Raw genomic sequence first — 25,481 nt, forward strand, 5'->3', positions numbered from 1 at the left:
TAATTGTTAAAGAATTGGTTAATTGCATGTGTAATTGGATGACCACTTATTGCTCATATATTCACTTCTATGCTTGCATTGAGAGATGAAGTCTAGTTGTGAGCCTTTTCTTATATGATTATGCTAAATTCCTCTTGATTATGGTTCCTTGTTTGAATGATGTAGTAGTATTAGTTGCAACAATTAGGTGAGAAATCTCAATTGCTTGTGCCTTAATGCTTTCTCGAACCGATCGAAAGACAAACCCGAGCTAGTAGTCTACTTCTCATCGTTAAGACTTGGTTGGCCTATCTTGTTAGTTGAGTTTGGTTTAGGAATGCTTAGTGTTGTGGCTTCGAAAGAAGGCAACATTGAGTGCCCTCTCTATCACCCAATTTGCGTTCATGCTTGCCTATTGTTTTGATCCGTTGGTTTGGTTGGAGTCGATCCCTATCTCCCCCTAGTGTTTGTATCCATAGTAGTTATCTAATCAAAACCCCCAATTTGTGACCGAACTAGATTGCAACCGTTTCATATTCTCGGTGTACTTACCCATTCCCTGTGGATACGATCCTCTACTTACCTTAGACTTGTCTTAGGTTGGTTTAGGTAGAAATATTGTTTGGTTTTAGGGTGATTGTCCAACGACCGATATATCCTCTACCAACTACCTCCGTCCCCTTTTGATAGTCCCTTATGGCCATTTTTCACGGGAATTAATAAACACAAATAAGAATAATTAGAGTACATTGAAAAAGTAAATTGACATTGGGTATGCAAAAAATTAGAGAGAAAAAGTAATAAAAGTGCATGGGAAAACAAAATTTACATGGGAAATATAAATTTGCACAAGTATGTTGCAAATTGGAGGGAAGTTTGGTAAAAAATTAATATTTATGGTTGTTGGAAAAAGCAAATGGGGTGAACATTTTGGGACTAAAATTTGCCCATAAGGGTCTATTAAAAGGGGACGGAGGGAGTAAAAGGTTACTAAACCTTTTTACAAGCAGCTACACGGTGAGACCAACTGGACTGAAAACATGTTAATTCATATAAGATGATTATAGGACTTATAAGAAGGGGGTTGTTATTTAAAATTAAGACCTTTCTCCATTTGTTTCAACGGAATCATCATATAATATGATTTTCTCATCATCATATAATATGAGAAAATCATATTTCCCCCTTCATTTTATTTTGTTAGGAAATAAAACAAACAAAGAAAAACTATTTTCATAATTGCATTTTCCCTTAAAACTTATTTATCACGGAGAATCATTCTTCTAAAAAGTTATTTTCCGTTAAAACAAACGGAGCCTTAAATTTTACTGAGTAACCCTTTACGAAGCGATCCATTTTAAGCTCGCCCACTAATGAGTATTGACCCCCACGGCTCCACCGACCCACTCATTAACGACTCATTTTTGCAAATCAGTCTACTAATTTCGTAGTTGAAGACTAAGCTCCTTAGAAGACCGATTTTCCGGCAATCAAAGTTCGCAAATGGCGACTGACACCGGAGAAACCCCTTCGTCACCGTCGCAACCGCCGTCATATTCAATCGGGTACGTAAATTCACCAATCTCTCAAATTTTTCCAATTAATTTTCACTTCTACTTTAATGGAAACTCCGGAATTCTCCCTTTTTGCAGGCAACCTCGCCACTTCTACCTCGCCGTCGATCGCCTCCCTTTCAAAATGGTATTTGCTATCTCTTCCCCAATTTTACATTACGAAACCCTAATTTCGATTGATTTGTTCTTAATCTCTGAAATTCTGGAATTTGTGGTTGATTTATACATGCAATTTGCAGGAGACATTGGTTGATTTGCTTGGAGTAGTAGGAAGAAGATCGGGGCTTCCTATGGTTGTGTGTTGTAGCTCTCGTGATGAGCTTGATGCTGTTTGTTCAACTGTCTCATCTCTTCCTTACATTTCTCTCTCCTCACTGGTACCACTTCTAATCCTTATTTTGTTTCTTAATTTTCTTGATTTTTTTTGTTTAGTATGATTATGTTTCTGTTTATTGATAGGAAAATTATGTTTAGGATGCAATTATGATAAAATTTAGGATTAGGTTTTGATGGCTGGATTTTTTTTTTTTTTTTTTGCGATGGCATATTAGATTTTGTAGTTTAGCCTATAAATTCCACTTTAATGACATTGCCTCTCTTTAACTCTAAAGCTCATGCACTTTACTCGCCGCCTACAGCCTACTCCATTACTTGCCACTAAGCAGCGAAGCCAGGGGTTGGAGGGGACTTGAACCCTCAGACGTGCTCTTCCTTTAAGCTATTTCTGCCAGCTATGGTAGTGGCGAAGGACTTAATACAGTCCATACAAGTGACTTTTGTATTCCGCTGGACCGCATTCTTGACTGCTGGTCCAGCTAAGAGCATGAGTAGGTAGGGCTAGGGGAGGGGGGGGGGGGGGGGGGGGGGAGGGGGTCTTTAAAGGGGTTTGTTATCTTCGTGCTGGATAGGATGATCATTAGTAGGTTCTTGTTTTGTTGAACTTTCATAGCAAAAATAAAAAATCAGCACTCTTTCCCTTGTTAAAAAGTTGTAATTGCATGTAAATGACACTTTGTTTTCTTCATTTATTCCACTTAATTTTGGTGATGTAGGGGAGATGGGGATGACATAACAATAAAAAAATGATATTATGGTAAGGTACTATTTTTTTCCCCTTTGAAAAATCATCACAGGATGGATTGATATATGATTTGTGATTCTGTAATGAATGAAGTATGCCTAATGATCCTTGGAATGATAAGCTATTTAGTGGAAATATTGATGTTGTACAATTATGTATTAATTACCAGTAACTTAGTCAGTTCATGGCATTCCAGAGTTCCAGCCAATAACGACTTGCTTGAGCAAAATGAACTTCATAACAATGATCATTCATAGTAAATAGTATAAGAAGAAGCATTTCTCATTTTGAATATGCCAAAGTTGCTGCTCCTCATCTCGTGCTTCTGGTGTCAATTTATCAACTTAGTAAGCCTTAGGACCGCTTTTGCAATTCCTAGATGGCAGGTTTGAAGCTTCTGCGAACCTGACCTTTTAACAAAACATTTTAAGGCTTGTAGCTGTCTCTTTACTGGCTTTCTGTCGCTCGCTCGTTTTTTTGCTCATTATGTTTAGTATTACAAGAAAATCAAAGAAAACAAATGACCTACCTTATCGGATATGTATTTATTGTTGAGAATTTGAGGTCATGGGTTTGAGTATTGTACAGATCATGTTTCTAATTTGTGAAACTCACTGAATTTAGTAGAGTGCCATGCCACCATGTAACATATGAAATTGATTAGAAATGTTTTTAAATGCTTTAGTATAGATTGGACAAGTTTCCTCGTATATTTCTGCTTTGTTATGTATTGTGGATCTGTGGGTGGATTGTTGGGCTGCATATGTACTTTCCTAGAAATGTTTTAAAATGCTGTAGTATAGATTGGACAAGTTCCCTCGTACATTTCTGCTTTCTTATGTATTGTGGATTTGTGGGCTGGATTGTTGGGCCAATCTTCCTAGGAAAGGGAACTATGTGCTGTGCTGAGGTATGCCTTGATTATATTACTATGTATTTATTTTGTTGTTTTCTTTCAAATGTGGCTGATTTGTGTGGCTTATTGGGATTGCCAATTTGCCATGTATCAATCAAGGATTAAGGAATCTGTTACATGTTTTTTTTTATAGCATCCTTGTGGCATTTTGTGGGCCTGGCCATATGGATTTCCGTCTTGTATTTCCAATTGCTTTGTCAATCTAACCCCTAGTGTACCTACTACCTAGTAAAGTTTGTGACGTGATTCCTACTAATTCTTTGCATCATAGCTTTGAGGAAATGATTGCAGAAGTTGCTGTATGAAATTATCCCATAGCCAACTTGTCGAAGTATCCAAGTTATATGCCTACATGGATGTCCATAGTCTGTCCCTAGGAAGACCAAATTAGTGTACCGGCTTATAAACTCTGCTTTGAAGATCAAGTGTAAAGGGTAAAACAAAGCTTATCATTTACCATGTATATTACTCTGCCAGTTTCACCAAGAGCTGGCGGACTAAAAGTTAGGAAAACCAAGTTAGAAGAGTAGAACAAAGCTTATCATTCCAGGGATCATTAGAAATTCCTCATTCGTTCTGGAATTACAGATCATATATTACTCCATCTTGTCATGAACAAAGATGTAACTTTTAAGAGCCTCGTGCAGTTTCACCAATTTTGTAATACATTTACCCTATGACGGTAAGCTATTGTAACTCTACATCTCAGTTTTAAAAACTGTGCCACTAGCCGCGAGGATTGAAGAGGCATCTCCTTTAGCTTAGACAATTGTCATTTTATTGTTGGCATTTTTCTGTTCAGTTTCATAGCATTTTTTTGGGGGCATGTGGAGAAGATTTCGGATTTTCAGTGCAACCACTTATGGAATTTAATTTATTACTATTGGCAGTATAGTGATCTTGCTGAATCAGATCGTGCACAAATACTTGAGAATTTCCGTCATGCAGTCGTCAAGTGGAACCAAAGTGCTGTTGGGGGTGAAGATGAGGAAGAAGGGCTCAAGTCTCATATGGTAGTTGTGACTGATGCTTGTCTTCCTATCGTGTCTAGCGAATCTCCTCTTCCTGCTCGCATCCTCATAAATTATGAGTTGCCAGTAAAAAAGGTGATATGTTGTTTTTATGAAATTTGAAGCAGTCTGCATTATTTTGTTCTTATGCTTTAAGCTTAATACAACCTTACCCAATCGGTCAGAAACTTGATTTGGACTGGGAAAAAGCTTTTTTATTCAAATTGTGATTATATCTTGATTTTAGTGACATCTGTACATTGAATTACATTCTCTAATCACTTTTGCTTAGTATTTTAACACTGGTTTAACTTATTTCACTTCTTGAATGGTCATAGCTTAGGTTCTTTATGTTCTAATCCCCTATACCCAACTCCCTTGGCAGTTAATGAACTTAGGTGGATTACGCTGGCCCCATTATCACGTCATCCTTTCTACAATCTGCATCTGTTGGTCTCTGAAATAGAAGTGTATATTGAGTTCTGGCTATAGTATTCTTGTTAGCCTGTGTATTTATTATGTTTTGATCTTGTGATAAAAACATCAGCCTTTACAGTATTTGTGGAGTATGTATGCCTGCCTTATTTTCATTATTTTGGCAAATAATTATGCTGGCTTAATTCTTGATTGCAGGAAATATATATGAGGCGGATGGCAGCTTGTTTAGCTTCAGGTGCTTTATACTTACTTTTACGTGATTATCATGTTATATTGTTATTAACCACCATGCTTTATCTTTTGTACTGTGTAATTGGCTGCAGATGGGATTGTGATTAACATGGTTGTCGGGGGTGAAGTAGTGACTCTTAAGAGCATTGAAGAAGCCAGTAATCTTATCATTGCTGAGATGCCCATACAGGTTAGTTCATTTTTCCTTCTTTCTATAGAGGAAAACGCAAATCAGTATGATGTAAGAATTGGATGACGATTATTTTCCTAATGCTGTATTAATTTACATAAGATTTACTGATTCTGTGATGGATTTAAATCACTTTTATTGCAATCTTTATCTTATAGATGCTATAATTATTTAATTTTTCCTGCTTAGGTATCCGAGATATTGTGACAATAAGGCAGCTCATCAATGCATTGGATCATTCAGGTGTTTTTTACTCTCTTAGATGTGCAAATCTGTTCTCTTGTGCATGCATTGGATGTACACTGCATTGATTAGTGTTCATAGTTGACAAGAGTATTGAGTTATTAACCACAGATGAAATATGTCAATATTTTCACCCATCATTCTCTAGTCAAGTTAGGCTGCTGCTAAAGTATATGAAAAAGCTACTAATTCTTAGTACATTCTTCAAAATGGTATTCAGCTTTTGTTCCTAAATTTTATGGAGTATGTTTAAGGTGTGGTTGGCTGATTCCTTGGGGTCGTTTACTTGTTCATCTGTAGCTACTTACAAGATACAAAATGCTCCAAATTCATAATCTCCCCCTATTTTTACTAACATCTGGAAGGACAATAGCAGGGGAACGCTTTTGCTTGGGTCAGAAATCTGGAGAAATATAGTACTTGTGAATGCTGTGATTATTTGCTAGCTCAGAGATTTAAAGAGTCACTAATCTCCTAATGTGAGCATGGTTTTTTCTTGCTAGTAAGGAGACAACATTTGTTTTGGTAATTGTCACGTGGCGATTTATTGGTAGCAGACTGTTCAGCTTGGTTAGCGTTCAATGTTCATTGAGGTGTCCTATTTACTATTCTGGGTTATTTACATATGATATTTGGAAGGCTCAAGGGGAATAATCAGTGCTACGCTGCTTTCTTTGCTATTATGGGAGTTCAGTGAGGGCTTTGGTGATTAGAGGTCCTCATTTTTCTTTGGCATATTTATTGAATTGAGAGGTGCATTTAGTGTCACTTTAGGCTCATAGGGTGGTTCCCAGCTTGCCCTTTTTAATGTATTGTGAGATTGGAACCAACCCCCCCCCCCCCCCCCCCCCCCCCCCCCCCCCCACTTTCCTTGAATTTTGGTGGACTTTGGGTCCATATATTTTCAATTAATTTATTTCTAATGAGATTTATCTTCTTACCTAATAGTACTTGATTTTCCATCCAGGATAATCAGTTGTGTGCTTTTAGCAATATACATGTTAGGAGCTGATTTAATATTGATAAATTTCAGGATTTAAGGGCAGGATTAAGTTATTACATCTAATTAAAATATGCGGAATGTCTTTAATGTGGCAAATCGGCTAAATCAGATGAACGTAGGTGGATTCAATATGTTTACAACTAATGATTGAAGATTTTTTAAGGCTGGATTATTCAATGTTTAGCTGTTTGTGCGCAGTCCCCAAAGTTGTTTTTCTTCTTCTTGTTATTGTTTTAGGTAAGTAGAATTCCTAGGACATCCCAATATGGAGTGGGAGTTTTGGGTGAAAAGGCAAGGGAATCGAAAGGGAAAAAATATTTTCTTATTGCTGGGGATATTTATTCTGCTTAATTCACTCATGTTAAGGAGAGAAATTTAAAATTCTTGTAGTCTAAAGGTTTATGATTCTTAATTCACTTGAAGCTTATTCATCTGCACTCAATTATGTCCAAACTATGTCTAAACTTCTGCACATCCTACTTGGTGTACAAGTTCAGCAATTCTGAGTCTGCTCCATTAATAAGATATTCTGTAACATAAACCTCTTTAACTGACTGAATAGTGGCTATATCAGTCCTCCATGTTGAAGACCTGACTCATTTATGCTTTATTAAATTAATTTATGGTTGTGTCTGTTTGTGTCAACTTCCACCTAGGAAACTAATTTCTGCCATCTTGAAAACAATTTAACTCGAGAAATTATTTATACCCCTTAACTGACCAAACAAGGAAATTGGGTGAATTGATTTTTCTGGAAAATTTCTGCCCAACCTCATACGTGGCAACATGGCAACTATCTGACATGAATAATGGGCTTGGTGTTGAAGTTTTTGAACCCATTTAGTTAAAAACTTAAACATGTCTACGTGATTGACATATATAATTCAATGCTCTGTCTACTGTTAGTGTTTAGTTAGGCCTTGTTTAGCCCACCTGAACTTATTGCTTGTTCAAATTAGATAAAATAAAATAAGATAAGGTTATATCACATTGGCACTTTGAAACATATCCGTCGCACACAGTATATACTCCCTCCGTTTCTATATTTTGTACATGTTCCTTATTTTTCCAATACAATATAAAATTATCTTTATATACACAATATATAATATATATGTAGAAATTTCTAAAAGTTATATACTTTAATTTGTACACAATTTTGTTGACATAAACAGTATAAAAGAATTATGCTCGCTTTTCTCTTTTTACGAGGGTAAAAATAGTTATACTGGCAAATGCTAGTATGCTACCCTACTAGTACTCTATCAGAATTTCAATTCGTATTGCTGAAATTTATAACAAGTCAATTGTTAAAATTCTTGAGGGTGCTAATACGAAGTACAATTTTCTCTCATTTTTGTTTTGATTTATACTCGAATCATAGAGATAACTTTGGAACAATTTTGGGATAATTACAACTTATAAAAAAATTAATAATATAGAATTAAGGTGAACTATATAGGGCCCAAACATGTTTATGGCATATTTGTATGTTCCAATACATATTTGGCAAAACCTGATGTAACTTCTGTAAATTTTTGATGAATTAATTAGTCATTAAGTTGGCATAATATGAAACTATTTCGACATAATAGATTCTGACCTGTAAAAGTGAGTTATTATAGTTAAATGGGTTTGATTAGTGGGTTATGGCTCATATTAACAAAATGATTTGAATTTACTCCAGCCTCCCATTTAGGTAGCTAAAGATTATGTATTTCATTTGTTGTGGAATAGGTTTGGTCACTCAACATGCTTACAAGAAAGGGATTACTGTATTAATAATGCTGATGCTATTTATGATGTGGCAGTAGTGCTTTGTCATGAACATGTAAATCTGTTATCTTAAATTTTATTAAGGTTTGAAAACATGAAAAGGCTGAAAGCACTCCTTTGTGTTTAAATTTGGAGCATGTCTTCTGCTGAGTGGTACCATTTGCCTAATTATAGTGCAAGGATATTGAGTATAATATCAATAAATGACCTAGCTCATAGTCTTTCTAGGTTCTTGTTAGGCTGCTAGCATATAGTTCTACAGCTATATAGTCGCTCGAAGTAACTGATTAAGGGACGTGCATGCTATGATGCTATTTATGTTTTGTAGTGAGTTGGCGTAAACATCTCTTTTATTTTTAGCTAAGTGGAGCACACAAACAATTTTACCTGTAATTATGTTACTAAGTCTATCCCTCTGCTATCGTGGATCACATATTTGCAACCCTTGACTTTTACCTAGCCAAAGGATAGGGGAAAAATAAAAAGAAAAGAAGATAGGAGCATTTGACTCTGTTAAGCTTTGAGCCTTCGACAAATTGGCTTCGTTGACATTTGTGCCTCTATTTTATGCTCAATGCTTGTACTGCCGTTGTGATTTATTGCATCCTAGGAATTAAAAATGCCGAATCTACGTGTTTCATTGTACGTTTTATAATTAGGCTGACTTAGAATTTAACATGTATATTTAAAGTGTGCTCCTGAATATTTAAGTATTTGACGAAGTTTAAAATATACTACCAGGCAAACTAATAATTTATGGGGATAATACTGTAGTGAAGCTTCTATTATTTTTAATTATCAATCTATACATTATGTTTTTGGATGAGAGCGGGCTGCTAGGATCAACCTAGACACATCCACTACAGGAATCATTAATTTTATTGTTATTAACTTTTTGATTCCGACAACGAATATAATATTGTGTTTATTAGAAAAGGGGGCGAGTTTCAATTGGTCTTCTTTGTACTTATCTAATTTGAAGGAGATGATATTTGTCCATGCAAGCAACGTTCTCTAGTAGAACGAATCTTGCTGTCTTTCTCTTTCTTGACAGGGTATTTGATGTAAGTACATCGTCAGCAAGAAGACATTTAAGAATTAGTTAGGGTTTTTTTTTTTTTCCCTACCTTCAAGTGTATTTTCTGTGTTATGACTGTTATCAATCATGCTCTATCAACTGATGTTTTTAACTTTTCTGTATTATCAAAACTAAAGTGTATTCATTGTGTGAACTTGAAATTTACTTATTCTCTTGTTAATTTTAATTCAAAATTTGTGTAATAGCAAGTTTGTAAATTGGAAGGTGTATGATAGTTAAGCTGAAAATTTAAGCTAATTAGTGACAATTCAAATTATTTCCTCTTAGAGGCTTGTGTTGGTACGGAGGGTGTTGTATTACTGGGAGTGCTTATAGCCTTATATGCTTGGTTGAGAATTTGAGATAGTGTATGCTATTGTGGACTTTGTGGCAATGGACCTTGCATCTTAAATATTTGTCTTTTCTTTATGAAATTTTTTTGAAAGTTGCATTTGCAATTTAATTTGATTGTAGTATAATTTTTACAATTTTCGTTGATGTAATATGATAGAAAAATTAAAGTCAAAGCTCGTCAAAAAAAAAAAAAAAAAGTCAAAGTTAGTTAGATCTTGAAAACCAAAAAAAAAAAAACAAATGTTTAGAAACAAATGGGGTATGAATTACGATACTGTATATAAATTTTATCGTGCTAGTAATGTATGCATTTTTGTGTACCTAATTGGTAGGGTAACATATGACTAGTTTCCTTTATGTACATTTTGCCTGTGTATATGCTAACTTGATGATTGACAGATCGCTTGGTTTGCCCCTTAAAATGAGATGAGTTTTCTTTTAAGCTTACTGAACTAATTATAATTTCTTTTGCAGGTGGATTTTGTGATCCCTAGCAGAAAGCAAGGAGCAGATCAAATTTGCATGTAAAGGGGCAAAATAGCTGTTGTTTCAGCTGTAATTGTGCATATACTTGAATGTCGGATTTGACTGGGCTCTTTCGTGATTGCTATTATAATTGTTCAGCCAAACAAGTCAGCAGATTTATTATTGTTCAGCCAAACAGGTCAGCAGCTAAATTTATAAGCTTTTGAGTAAACATGCGAGATATATCTCCCTAATCCAACGTGTAGCACACACTCATTGGAGGAGAGAGAAAGAAAGAGACACAAGAGAAAAAAAATAGAGGGGGGGGGGGGGAGGAAGAGCTTTAGGATAAAGTATTTAGTATTTACGGAGTAGTATGGTTGCATTATCTATAAACATGTTTAGAAGAGTAGAATATGCATTATGGCGGCTGGTCAGACTCATGTCTAGTTTCCTGTAATCTAGCAGGATTTAGGAACCTTCAGAAAAAGAACTGCTCCGGATAATTGTTGAGAATCCACAATTAAATAAGTATCAGATCTATGTCATGGGTGACGATATTTTCTGAATATTTATGTTTTTGTTGGCTATCCACGATTGATGTTTTGTTCATCACTTTAGCATGCATGCTGACAGTATTCTATTTTTGGATGCCATTAGATAAGATTTCCATGTCTTTTTTGTGCACATTAAAGTAATAATTTTTTTTTTACCATAATATATATATATTTTTTTTCTCCGATGCACTAAGTCTGAAAGTAAAAGGATTTTTTACAGTAGCTTATAAGTTTCTTCATTCATGTTTATAGTATTGACAAATTTTCCCATTATATTTTATCTCTTGCCTTGGACTTCGAAGCTTATATTTGTCAACGGATTTATTATGGGGTTAATTTGTTTAAGTAGAAAATATAGGTGGTTCACAGGGCTTCACAGTTCACACTATAAATTTGTATCCTCAAAACAAATTTATAGTGTGAACCACCTATATTTTCTACTTAAATTTCAGTCATTTTAATTGGGAGCTTCATTATTGTTTGGAGGTAGGCATGTAGCTAGTACTATAGCATTGTTGGACAAAAATAAACGACAGTAGTTGGACTAATTCTGCTGTCCAATATGCCTCTAACTTATGTATTATGTTAATAGTAATACCAGTATACCACTAATATCAAAGAGTTGGACCAGGTTTCTTTGCAGTATGTGGTGGTAAAATTTTACTCCGTAAATTCTGGGGAGGGTTTGATACTATGATGATTACGGGCAGAATTACTTGTGAGAAAGAGCCACAAGGGTAGGTGATGTGGACGAGATTTGATCCAAACCAAATAAAATATTTGACATCAATGGTTGTGGTTTATTGATTGATATTATATTGGTTGAATCACCATGTATAATTTGTGGATAAAAAGTTCACTTGGCATCATGCAAGCTGTCACACCCAGCACACTATGCATAATTAAACAAACAATCATTAATAAATTGTTGATGTAAAAAATATCACAACTAAATAGTACACATGAAAAAAAGTCAAATAGTAATGATTACGTGTTTGTTATAACTAGGCTATAAGCTAACCTTGTTAGCTGTTATAATAATAATATCTATACGCTGACTTGTATATGTGCATGCTGTAATGCACGTCGTTAATAATTTTGGCATGAAATGTCTCCTTAGTGGTGGTTCTGACCCTTTATCATTAATACTCCGTAATAGTTTATCATTGATTTAGCTATAATCTAATGTATTTAAGTTGTTTTAAGGTTTTATAATTAATGAAGGATAGTTGATAAGTTGTTTTTAAGGCTTTGAAAGTTCAAATGTGCAACCGTGTAGTACTGACTTAGCCATCAGATAATTCTGCTGGCATGCACGTAGCGAAAGGGAATTTTGTAGTACACATCAATCTTTCTTATGGGCTGCTAGACCTGGTAATACACGTACCTAGATGAACACCGCCACGTTATTGGTGATCCCGATTTATCATAAACTATTAATCGTTATGTGTTATACCTTATTACCTTGTACATACTCCGTTGTATGTAACTGCACTGCACGAGAAAAAAAAAATTCCTTGTGTGGTGCTCTATAATTGATCGGCAACAGTAACTTAACCAAAAAGAGAGAGAGAGAGAGAGAGAGAGAGAGAGAGAGAGAGAGAGGGCTAGGGCTAGGATCATGAGCTAACTATATGTGACGGACAGAGCTAGGGCTAGGATCATGAGCGAGAGAGAGAGAGAGAGAGAGAGAGGTACCCTAAATAGAGCTAACTATATGTGACGGACAGAGCTAGGATCATGGGATTCATGGCATGTATCAGTGGCGGACCTGGCTGTTGCTTCCATCTCTACTTTGGGTAGCTAGGGATTCATTCTTAAATAGGGCGGTATGGATAGGTTTTTACTCGGGCCTGAGTATCAATTATTATACTTCGAATTACTCTCTTTGTCTCTATTTAATTTAATTGAAATGTTGAGAAAGTAAAAAGTCAGAGTAAGAAGAATACATAGATATAGAGGGGTAGTTTACATTACCAAAATTTATATTCTGGATAATCAGACACATATTGATAGTAACTCGATCAAGTCCCACACGTTAGAATGGTTAGTGGAAATGGAATAATACTACCAATTTGTGTTTATATTAGTACTTTAAAATTGTGTCAATAGAATTACTTAGGAAGTATGATCATACTACAGTACTATATTATGACAACGATGGAATGCTTCTTTATGCATGTTCCTTGCTGTTAAGTACCCTTCCTCTCAAATTCAATATTGAAAAAAGGGCATAAAGAGAGAGATTATCTTTTCATGAGACATAAGTCTTGATGAGTCTGAGGAATTATGTGTTGGTAAATACACCAAGCCTTTATTTGTAAATGACATGTATGTATGAATTATATATAAAGTTCACCAACTTAAATTAGATACGTTCTTCAAGCTCATCTTACGCGATTTGCGTAGAAATTATGTGTAGGCATTAATTTAAACTAAATACTAGGGAGTTGTCTTGCCTAGTGGTACAACTAATTTGTACGAATAAATGAGAGGAGCCTGCTAAGTTTTAGAACTTATTAGGAGACGTTGAGGCTCCATAGCAATTGCTCGCTCTTAGTATTCGGCCTTAGCCTTTAGGGGCCTGATTAATAAAAGATTCAGACCAAATCAATTAATCATAAACCTATTGTATTATTAGTTCCATCATGTAGACTAGTCCACAAACATATGTTGCTCTGTTAAACGATTGCACTAAAAGAACCTATGAACTAATTAAGAAGACGATTTTCTCTATGTTAGTTGGCCTACTCATTTTACTGATTATAGAAGCAAAACCAAAATTAGCTAAATTTATATTCATACGGCAAACTTTCTTTTGCATTATTGCTTGCTTATTACGAAGTTAATGGTTGTCCATATACTTTGAGTATTTCATCAAATAGCTCCAACTTTCCAATTAAAGTTGTTTGATGTGAGCTGTATGTATAGACTATGGTTGTAAAATTACTATATGTAATGGAAATGAATAGCTGAGTTTGGCATAACCTCAGACACTTGAACTTGCCTAAAACTAGCACACCAAACAAACGCAATTTCTTTTTGTTGTGAATGGTACATTTTTGTACGAATGGAGCATAATATATCGAAATTAGGGAACATGTAAAAGATTATGGAAACAAGAGAAAATTAGAAGAGAACTCCCACAATCAATGTAACCATATAGCTCCTGCCTCCAAGTAACCATGGAGACATACTAATGTTTCTGAAACCTGCCATTTTACGCCTCAGCTCGTTGTCACCTAAACTATATATATGTAACTCCTTTCATTCTCCCTTACACTGCTACTGTGTTAGTGTTACATCCTGCATTGATTTACACAGTCTCGACTCCCTTGATGACATCCAGGAACGCGATTAGAACACTGTAGTCTGTAATACATACCTCCCCAAGGGGGTACAGATTGTGACATTACCTTTTAGTCCATACTGTAATAGTTACATCTCACTTTCAGTGCAATGAAAACGACTAGCCATATAAATTTGTGCAATACACAATACTAATAAATTTGAGTGGACTAATTTTTTAACATGGAGAATCGAGTAGAAAGCAACAATACAATGTCTAAAATTAGCTGCTCAAGTTGATCGATTTGCTACACTAATTTCTGCTACTCAACTTGATCATCAAATGACATCAATAACGTACTATAGCACCTAAATATCACGTTGCCAACGAACATTTTAACATGAGTTTCAATCCAGCTAATGCCTGCCTAGCTATATATCTTAAATTAGACTTTAGTACTGAGTAAATAACTAAATTCCTAATCTTTTTTAAACATCGAATTCATTTCATTATTGAGTCCTTAGTATAGTGCAATTAGTTGTTTAAAAAAACTTGTTCATCGATCAGACATCAAGGAATCAGCTAAGCCTTAACACTACGTACACATAATCACCCTATTAGAAAAGTTGTTAACTAAATTAGAACTCAATTGAGAATAAACATGGTTTGGGTCAAAAAACTTAAATCATATAAACACTCTCCCCATGTAAGTATGTAACTATTAAGGACTCTTCCAATCTCTTAATAATTTCATTTAATTAATTAATTAATTAATTACAAAGAGCATTTCAAACACTTGAGATGTTTTTATTGAAATAAATTAAAATTTCAGGAGAAAAATGTTTAAGGAGAGGACCTTTCAAAATTGTCCCTTTCTTGTGAAAAGGCAGCCACTAGTCCACCAGCTAGCACTATATATAGTGACAAGAAAATGAGAAATTGTAGGGTGTCTAGTGTCTCAATTTTCCAATTGCCACTTTTCTCCTCTTTAAGTATCCCTTCACTCGTCCTTTTTCCCCCCTTTCCTCTCTACGACATATAACAACTAGCCCATCTTATACTACTTCACTCTCTACTCATCTCTATCACTAAATCAACTAGAGATCTCCCCAAGTAGAAGGTGAAAATATTTGTATACCTAGAGTCGGTGTGTGTAAGAGAGCGCGAGGGGGGAACTAAAGACCACGATATATATACTGGGAATTTAACTTTTGTATATATCTTTCTTGGAACGTGATAAGAAAGACTGGTTGGCTGATTCTGTTAATTAAGGTGTAATATCAGAATACTACATATACATTATAATCTTATTATTATCATAACGTATTAACAATCACGTTATAATTTTGGAACTCTATTTTTTTAAGGGAAGAATTAGCTCGTTCTTATCAACCGAAGCTAGTTCTCTTTCTTTATTACTACTAGTCTTAAGGCACCAACGTAACATCAACATACATATTTTATATTAGTGCATATTTATTCAAACTAGTATTTGTTCGTTTTTGAGCAAGCACTTAGCACCCTGGAAACTATCACTCCTAACCATAGCCAACCTATGGAAAACCACAAGCAAAACGCCTCTCAAGCTCCTCTTCTTCCCTACCACCACTCGCCGCAATCTTCCCGGCTCAAAATCTCCGAGGTTAGTACTATGTCATAATGTTATTACATACATATATGTTATTTATTACAAAAAATTGTATGATCTCACTGTTATATTATTATTGTATAATTAACAGGTGGTAATTGAGGTGAGACAACTCTACAACATAGCCTTCCCATTGATTTTAAGCAGTCTACTTACCTATGGAAAATCAGCCATTTCAATGGCCTTCATGGGGCATCTAGGCAAGGAGGCTTTAGCCGGTGGTGCGCTCGCTATCGGCTTTGCAAACATCACCGGCTACTCGATTCTTTCCGGGTTAGCCATGGGCATGGACGCCATCTCCTCCCAAGCCTACGGTGCCAAACAATGGACTCTAATGGGTCATACTCTTCAACGTACAATTGTCATCTTATGCCTTTGTTGCCTTCCAATCTCATTTCTTTGGCTCAACCTTAAGCCTATCCTCGTCTTACTCGGTCAAGACCCGGCTATTACCTCTGTCGCCGCCACCTACCTCGCTTACTGCCTCCCTGACTTGTTCTTCATGGCCTTGATCAACCCTATAAAAATCTATCTTCGGTCACAAAAGGTGACACGTCCTCTTGTGGTTAGCGCGGGGGTAGCTTTGTCATTTCACTTTCCTGTGAACTATGTGATGGTTAGCTACCTAGGCCTCGGAATTCGAGGGGTGGCCATTTCCACGGCGATCATGGACCTCAACATACTATTAGTCATGGTGGTTTATATCATGATTAGTGGGACCCACAAGAAGACTTGGCATGGTTGGTCTTTTGAATGTTTCTATGGTTGGTCTACTATTCTTTCTTTAGCTATTCCAAATTGTATTTCTGTATGTTTGGAATGGTGGTGGTACGAACTCATGATTGTTATGTCCGGTCTACTGCCTAATGCCGCGGATGCTGTTGCCACCATGGGGCTACTAATCCAAGCCACATCACTTATCTACATTTTCCCGTCTTCTCTTAGCCTCGCGGTGTCTACTAGGGTTGGTAACGAGCTTGGTGCTGGCCAACCAAATAAGGCAAGGACGTCTTCTAACATATCATTATGTTGTGCAATTTTTACTAGTGTACTTGCCTTGGCCTTTTCTGTGACAATGAGGAACTTTTGGGGAAGGGCATTTACGTCCGATGAGGCAGTCATTGCCCTCACCGCAGCCGCAATGCCGATCTTGGGGTTGTGTGAGCTAGGAAACTGCCCACAAACAACCATGTGTGGTGTGCTCCGGGGTAGTGCTAGGCCTAAACTTGGAGCTAATATCAATTTAGGGGCATTTTATGGAGTTGGGCTTCCTGTTGCTATTGCATTGAGCTTTTTCATGAAGATGGGCCTATTGGGCCTTTGGGTAGGCCTGCTTGCAGCCCAGGTAGCCTGCTCACTTTTTATGGCAATCATGTTGGTAAGAACTGATTGGGCCTGTGAAGCCCAACGGGCCAAAGAACTCACTGGAGGATCCAATTTTGAAGAATCAAACGAAAAAGAAGAAAATGATGATATTGAATCACAATTCTTGAAGAAAGAAAATGATGAAGATGTTCAAGCGCCATTGATGATTAAAAATGAAACTGTCCAATAATATTTTTTGGTTTTCCCTTTTTTTTTGGGTACATAATTTAGTAGTAGTTAAAGAGAAAAAGGTTTTTGTGAGCTGGATAATTTTGGCCTTGTGCCTTGTTTCGGCATTTTTGGTTTCTTTGAGTTTTATAATTTTTGGGAGGGGGTACCAAAAAAGATATATGTATATATTGATTAATAGTGATACCTTCTTTCTAAATTGTCAAGTTTTTCTATGTTTATGCACACCCTCCTTACTTGCTAGGCAAAGAAGATAAAATGGAAAAGTGATCATATAATAATGCAATAATGTGATTCATAATTATCATTATTTCACCAACTATTATAGGCTTATATGTATTACTCATAAATGAGGACAATAATGAAGTGATGGATGTACTTCACCCAAACTTTATTTGTTCTATAATAAAAGGGACAATTTTTTGTGATTAAAAAAAGGCTGGTTTTCTATCGTCTAAACGCTCCGCATTGCAGATGTCCAATTGTTTAAGGGTAGTTAACGCAGTCTTTTGTGCAGTTAGTTATCAAGCCCGTAATAGGCAAGACAATATATCTTTTCAAACTATATTATACAACGTGGTTTCCTTACCAAAACATAAAAAGAGTAAATACATAATGATCGAATAGATTAACATGTGCCATAGTGTATTGTGTTATGCCAATCTTTTTAAAAAAGTCTATGGCTCATCAATGATTCTATACTTAATAGTTTGTATCACCCCTTTTATATTGCACATAGAATTATAACTGATGATCAACTTTTCTTTATATTAAAAATATTTATAATAGACAAATGTACATAGGCGGAGCCATGTTTAAGATAATGGGGTCAATTGACCCCTTATCAATTCACTCTTGTAAAAATTTGCTACATTATTCAATTAAAGTAAGAAGATAAGACAATTAAATTACTTTTCTTGGAGAAACAATCTACGAGTTCAGTCAACAAATATAAGATATCCAAACATAATGAAACTAGTCAATTAATATGCAGGTGCTATATGCGCAGATGCTATATGTGCAATATTAATATATGTATATGTACTATAGATATGATATATGTGCAATATATGTACAAAAATAGTAAATTAAACATATTTAAGTTTAATTAGGATTTATTATATACTCCACTAATTTATTTGAACCCACTTGAAAATATTGCTAGGTTCGCCACTGCATATGTATAACAATATTATTTGTAAAACTGAAGATAATATTTTAGTTTAAGTTGGTTGAGATAAATAAATGAAAGATCAATGTGGCAAAATGTTCTTATATTTAGGGCTTGTTCTCATTGACTGAACTCAGCTGAACTGAACTGAACTCAGCTGAACTGAACTAAACTGAACTGAACTGAACTGAACTGAACTCAGCTGAACTGAACTGAACTGAACTGAAATGAATATTTTATAAGAGAAGGAAATTAGGAGCTGAACTGAACTGAACTGAACTGAATTGAGCTGAACTGAACTGAACTGAACTGAACTGAACTGAATTGAACTGAACTGAACTCAGCTGAACTGAACTGAATTTCAACGTAAGAGAACAGGCCCTTACTTCTTTACATTTCAAGTTGATGGGTGAAGCCTTTTTAGCCCCTGATTAATTGAATACTTTTTGGAATTGCTTGTATGGAGCAATATATTGAGTCATTGACTTTATGAGCTCCGTTTAACAACTAAACTCTTTCCTTTTAACTTAAACTTGTATAATAATGATACTATCATCAGCAAAAATAACACCACAGTACTTAACTACTTTAGAATTCGAGAATTGGAAAAAGAATAATTATAAGCATTATGTATATGCATTTTGGGGGGGGGGGGGGTAACTAGTTATTTTCCAATTATTCGGATTTCTTTTTTCCAAATTTTAAGCTAGTTGAAGTGTGAAATAATTTTGAGCTAGTTGAATTACTTTACACATTCCTGATTATACATAGACCATTCCTGATTAGACAAACCCAATCAATCAATCAATAATAATATGTTACTTTATTTACATTAAAATATACTCAATAAGCTAAGAGTTCTTGATTTATTTGGACAAGTTATCTATTTGCTTTAAATAAGCAAGCTAAGCTAAATATAATGTGTAATGGTTTTGTTCAACATTCTCAAGCATCTACGACTTACGCGCTTTGCCTTTTTAGATTCTAATTTTAGTGGCACCAATTTGATAACCCACAAAAAAGTTACACGCCTCACATTCTGCGTAAACTTTCATATTACTCCGTACTACTACTATATTCTATCTCTAAGACTCCAACGTACATTACAATATTACATGTCCATCCTTATCATTTACTATAATTGTACTTTCTTATTAAATTCTACATCGATCTGTTCTCTATGATCAATAAGTTAACTACGACATTTCACTTGTTTGATGCCTCTATTTTTAATTTAGTTATCACTATCATATTAATGATAACACCATTTATAGATATGGTATTATTGATCTTGCATCAGTTGCATGGAAGAGGTTTCGTCAAAGATAAATGCGTCATAAATTATGTAATGCTTACAACATCAATTGTTTATCTCAACCAGAAAATATTTATTGCATGTCGTCTAATCACTTATTTTAGAAAATATGTTAAAGTTTTGACCTACTTAGTGTTCATATTCTCTTCCTTAGCTTTACTTAGTTGAATGCAAATTGATTGAATAGGAAGCTACCTAAGATTCCATGCTTTTCTAATTTGAAATCAAAACGATTGAACAAGAAACTTCCTTAAAATTCCATAGTTACAAAGAATTAAAAGATAAGCATAACTTTTAGTTTATGCTGGCATCCATTACTCGTAGTGCCCCAAAATCTAATATGCTCATACAACCATACCAATGTATGTTATGTACCTATCAAGAATTGTGTATATATATATAGCCGGGAACTAGGCTCGGATAACCATAGTCACATAAAAATATCCACGTTACACGAATTACTAGTCACATACACACGTACTATCTAAAAACAAGAAGAAAAAAAGGAGCCATGTCAAAAATGAGTTTTCTTAATAGCTATGGTATCAATCTCTCAAGAAAATCCTCTCTCACAAAAACAACTAGCCAAATAAGCAACTCTAAGTTTGCTACACAAAAATCCAACATTAACAAGTCCAAAACCTATCAAGCTAACATGCAAGAAATGAAGCGAGTTTTCGAAACATATGATAGAAACAAGGATGGCAAGATCTCTAAGGAGGAATTCAAGGCTATGTTAAGGGCCATCAACGGCAAGGGAATCACAGTCAATTCAGACGTGGAGGCCGCCAACGCGTTCCAAGTGGCCGATAAGGATGGAGATGGGTTCATCGACTTCAAAGAGTTCATGGAGTTGCATAATAATAAGGTGAAGTCTAAGGATATTGAGAGCGCGTTTCGGATTTTCGATTCTGATGGTGATGGCAAGATAAGTGCTAAGGAGTTGATGGAAGTGTTAAGGAGGATGGGGCAAATGTATAGCTTAGAGTCTTGTAAGAAGATGATTAAGGAGGTTGATAATGATGGTGATGGCTTGATTAATTTAGCTGAATTTACCACCATGATGACTACCACTTTGAAGTTTACTACTTAGTTTTTTTTAACGTACTATTATGTTTATTAACTTAGTTTAATTTTTTGTTACGTACTATGTATGATAATAACTTAAGCTGGCATTTTATTTTCAAGTTATCAAATTTAGTACTCGTAATAGTTTTTTTGTTACTTGCTACTATATGATAAGACGATATCAAATTTCAAAAAAGGAGTCATCACTTCTTTATTCGTTCATGAATACTTTATAATTGTTATAAATACTTAAGCACATGAGTATATAAATATATTTATATATTTTGTTTCATTGAATATATTCTTGATGATCATCATGCACATACTTTGAATAAATAAAAAAAGTTACTCATCTAGTATATGAACTTAATTTGATGGTGAATTACAACGAAAATAAAAGTGATACATGTACTAATATTAAGGATCTGATTAAGTTGAACAAGGCTATTTTCACAGGATAATTCAGCCAAAATCTTAACTAAATATCTGGCTGCTAATCGATTAGCGCATCATAATGCCCACAGGAGGAGCTACTGTAACCACTGTTGCCCTCTTCCTCTCCATGTTAGCCTCCCAACCTTCATTAAGTTCCAATAATATAACAATCATTCAATTAGACATGTTTAAATAAAAATAAAATGTGAAACTTCATTTGAATTTCTAATTGCTGCTGTAATTAAAAAGGAATATAGCAGAGTAACTACTGAATTAGAGAGCTCTGACAAAACAGTAATCGTTAGCTAGCGCGTTACACAATTGTAGTTATAACCATAGGCTTAATATATACTCGTAGTTTCATTTAAAAGCGAGCTAACGTTTAGCTCGTTACACAATTTAGTTATAACCTTAGGTTAATATATACGAAGTAGTTTAATTTAAAAGCCAACGTTCATAGAATCAGATCATAGCTTACTAAAATCATTTAATTTGTCACATAGCTTGGTTATTCTTTATCATGTTGGTTCTTATCAGTTCAAAGTGAATTGAACTTAATTTTTTCTTCAATTGCTATTTGTTTTTGCTAGTTTTCTTAGCTTTTATCTTTTGAGCTTAACTATTCAAGGATAACACTTGATTAAGTCATTAATGTTCAAGCATAAGATTAATTTGAGTCCAAGGAGATCGCGACATGGCAGGTGGACTTGCTTAAAACACTTGCTAATATATTAGTAACGTTAGATTGTAACATAAAGCGTAATGAAATAAATTTTTTTTTTTTTTTTTTTACCTATGCCCATGTCAAAACCACGGTTCTTGAGCTCGCGATACTCTTGGCAAAGTGCACAAGGTTCACAGCAGAAGTGAACCAAACAATCAGCAGAAGGTGACTCCTCCAACCCATATTGCCCTCTTAACCTTGATCGATAGAAGCATGAATATAAGCATGCTAAACCCGAGAATCCCATTAGCAACGCGTATATTGTTCCACTTCCTGCACAACCTGCATTCACCAATCCATGAAAGATTAAAACGTGAAGAATGAAAATAGGCTGGCTAATCAATTAAGCAGTACGCGGTATAATTAAGTATACTACTTACCAGGGTCACCCTGATTAACAAGCTCGGCGATTTGGCCAAAGGTGATGCAAGGACAAAAGGCTGTAACCAAGCAGTTGGCAGGGTCATCACAGCAATGACATAGTCCGGTAGACCATGGACCCGTCCCATGGCCGACTACAGAAGAACCATTGTAATGCGATGAATATGGCTGCCCTGCTGCAATATTGTTCATCGGTACTGCAGGGTAAGGTAGTCCTTGTGTTTGTTTAGTGACACTAGTATTAAATGATGATGCATACATATTTATCAATTTTTTGCATTATATATGAATTTATACCATGATATATATAGTGAAATATGATACTTTAATTCTATAGTATTACTCTGTAGTATAATACTCTAATGTAGTACTCTGTTTGAATATTGTTTATCAAGGTAAATTGAGCTGGAAACTGCCTAGAAGTTAGAATTTGTGCCTTTTCATTGCAGTTTGCAAGATTTTGTGTGCTCGTAAACGTGTGTGCGCTTAGATTAAGGCTTTGAAATTAGTGAAATTCAAGTTTTGATCTTCTAAGTCTTAACTGTTAAGCTTACAGATTATACAACTTAAATATACTTGCATTTTTTTGGTGTTGCTGCAATCTTGACAACTTCACACTCTGTCATCCTATTATATTATTCATAGTTTGTACTCTGTATCATTTTTTTTACAAAACAAGTAAATGAATACATCTACGAAAGTCTCATTACTTCTTCGTGTAATATTGATACACGGAGAGTCACAGGACACAGGGTGAAGAAAACAAGGAATATACTGCATATAGAAAGATTATAAGAGAAGCTAAATCTAGTGACAAATTCAATAAAACATATATAGATCAATATAATTAATTCAGCTAGTTTATACAAAAATACAATAAACAATAATTAAAGCTAATGCCTTTGTTTAGGGACACTATTTACTTCCTTGTACAAGAAAAAGAGTTATTTTAGATATGTTAAAATTAGATTAAATGTAAATCCTCAGGCCATACATGTTAATACACAAATTCAAGACATATATCAACATATTTCATTTCTTCAAATTATTTGAATCATTTGGAAATCAGAGAATACTTGCTTGTTCTGACATCGATAAAATTGAGATACAATTGTGTGATCAATGGAGAAAAAAAACGAGGGAAACAAATGAGTTACATGACACTATGACAGTACTATTGGGATTCCATGAACATTGAAGAACAGTTAACTTTTATTTGGGCCTTTAATTGAAAGTTAAACCACAATTGAGCCCATTAATCCTAAATGGCTCGTAGTCCATTGGACTTGAAATTAGCGCATACAAAATGCAGGCCCATTAATTATGGAGCCCAAAATCCATACATGGAGACAAATGAACATTTTGAGGGTTTGACCAAGTAGTGCTTCCACGGTTCCACCATTTGTTTTAGTAGACATTTTTTTTTCTCACATATTTCTATCATCAATAAATTTAATTATAAATGATTTAAATTTATAATAATATTATTATTTTAAAATATTTTTTTCAAAAAAAAATATTATTACTTTAAAATACACATTAAAATGATTATATCAAAATCCAACAAATTTGTTTTCTTCCTCAATCACTAAAAATCATCAAATCAAATCATGTGAATAGTGCAAAGGTAAAATATGAGTAAACCAGCAAAATAGAGAAAATTGTGATGAGTGTGATCTCACGACTATCAATCTTATCACGATATACACAAAGTGACAAACCAATACTCTAGTCTCTAGGTGTTAAAGTAGTAGATGACTAGTTGGTAACCTTATGATCTTAAATTTAGTCCATCAATTTGAGCTTCATCAATCAACATCACACATCATATCAATCAACACACATGTGAATAATAACAATGAATAATCACTATCGTCAAATCAATCATCATATCATATAATGTGTTCATTTTCATTACTATTGTCAAATCACATTACTATTACCCTTAAACATCACATCACTATTTTACCCATATTATATCACTTATATAGTATAATACCTTTATGACATCACACTTGTCAAATCACGTCATATTATGACATCACATCATTAAAAATTTACTTTCATAATATGACATCATTATAGTCAAGTCACATCAGTTCATACATACTTTCATAACATCATTATAATCAAGTCACATCACTTCAATATACTTATATTACATCATTATAAATATATGACATCATTATCGTCGAGTTACATCACTTCAATATATACTTATATGACATCATTATAGTCGAGTCACATCACTTCAACATACTTATATGACATTATTATATTTCATGAATTTCAAAATATAGTTAAAACTCATTCTTGTTACTTTATGGACATCTTTATCAATATCTTATGGTTTCAAACCTTCTCATATGGCCCCAGGAGTCATCCAACACATTCAGTTCATTTTATGAAAAATGTCACAACTGACCCGAAACCGTGTATTATAGCCTTCAATTTTGAACAATTTTCCAATTATTTTGACCCAAAAATAAAAAATTTTGCGCTGCTTACCATGGACCCTAATACACCCCGTGAGTCAATTTAGGTGGGTGCAACCATCCAATATGCCTTTAAACAGTCAATTTACCCGTTCACAATTTGCTCCGATTTTATAAACTCAAGCCCACCACGGACATTTATGACAACATATACTGGTCATATACGGTTCCAAAGACATTATATGACATTAAGATGTATCCACTAGAATCTCAAAACTTTTCGCCACCGGGCCCCGAAACCTTTGAAATTCCTCAATAAGCGTGGATAACCTTCAATTTTGAATTTTTTTTACCCTTTTACGCATGTAAATAAAAATCTTCGAGATGTTTACCATAGTCCCTAATACCCTCCTGGATTCCAATTGGGTAAGTGGAACCATCCAATTTGCCTTAAAACGGTAAATTTACCCCGTTCGAACTTGCAGCGATTTTGTGAACTTAAGCTTACCACGGACATTTTTGAAAACATATAATGGTCATCTATGGTTCCAAACGTCATTATATGA

The 25,481-nt window shown here is 34.6% G+C and overlaps 1 protein-coding gene and 3 pseudogenes across 4 annotated transcripts; 3 read left to right on the top strand and 1 right to left on the bottom strand.

The window, feature by feature from the left end:
* The first annotated feature begins 1,401 nt into the window (after positions 1–1,401).
* Positions 1,402–11,080, top strand: LOC145602134 (uncharacterized). Of its 3 annotated transcripts, none has more exons than XM_081658299.1 (8): positions 1,402–1,544; positions 1,632–1,680; positions 1,793–1,930; positions 4,441–4,656; positions 5,194–5,233; positions 5,322–5,419; positions 5,609–5,662; positions 10,348–11,080. In XM_081658299.1, the coding sequence occupies exons 1-7, from the start codon at positions 1,483–1,485 to the stop codon at positions 5,624–5,626; spliced, it is 621 nt and encodes a 206-aa protein (XP_081514425.1). In that variant the 5' UTR covers positions 1,402–1,482; the 3' UTR covers positions 5,627–5,662; positions 10,348–11,080. The 3 variants fall into 3 exon arrangements, with proteins under 3 accessions (XP_081514425.1, XP_081514426.1, XP_081514427.1); XM_081658300.1 differs by having other exon boundaries at positions 1,405–1,544; positions 4,441–4,566; XM_081658301.1 differs by having other exon boundaries at positions 1,410–1,544; positions 4,441–4,563.
* Positions 11,081–15,739: 4,659 nt separating this feature from the next.
* On the top strand, positions 15,740–17,387 carry LOC145602645 (protein DETOXIFICATION 49 pseudogene; annotated as a pseudogene).
* A 2,896-nt stretch (positions 17,388–20,283) lies between these two features.
* Positions 20,284–21,059, top strand: LOC145601814 (calmodulin-like protein 30 pseudogene; annotated as a pseudogene).
* Positions 21,060–21,441: 382 nt separating this feature from the next.
* Positions 21,442–22,741, bottom strand: LOC145602647 (protein PLANT CADMIUM RESISTANCE 7 pseudogene; annotated as a pseudogene). Its single transcript, XR_014104580.1, has 3 exons — positions 22,480–22,741; positions 22,169–22,381; positions 21,442–21,518 (listed from the first exon to the last, which is right to left on the bottom strand). The product of XR_014104580.1 is annotated as a protein PLANT CADMIUM RESISTANCE 7 pseudogene (transcript).
* Positions 22,742–25,481: the final 2,740 nt, after the last annotated feature.

Source organism: Chenopodium album, chromosome 21 (assembly GCF_948465745.1).
Source record: "Chenopodium album chromosome 21, dcCheAlbu1.1, whole genome shotgun sequence".
In the NCBI taxonomy this organism is placed as follows: Eukaryota; Viridiplantae; Streptophyta; class Magnoliopsida; order Caryophyllales; family Amaranthaceae; genus Chenopodium; species Chenopodium album.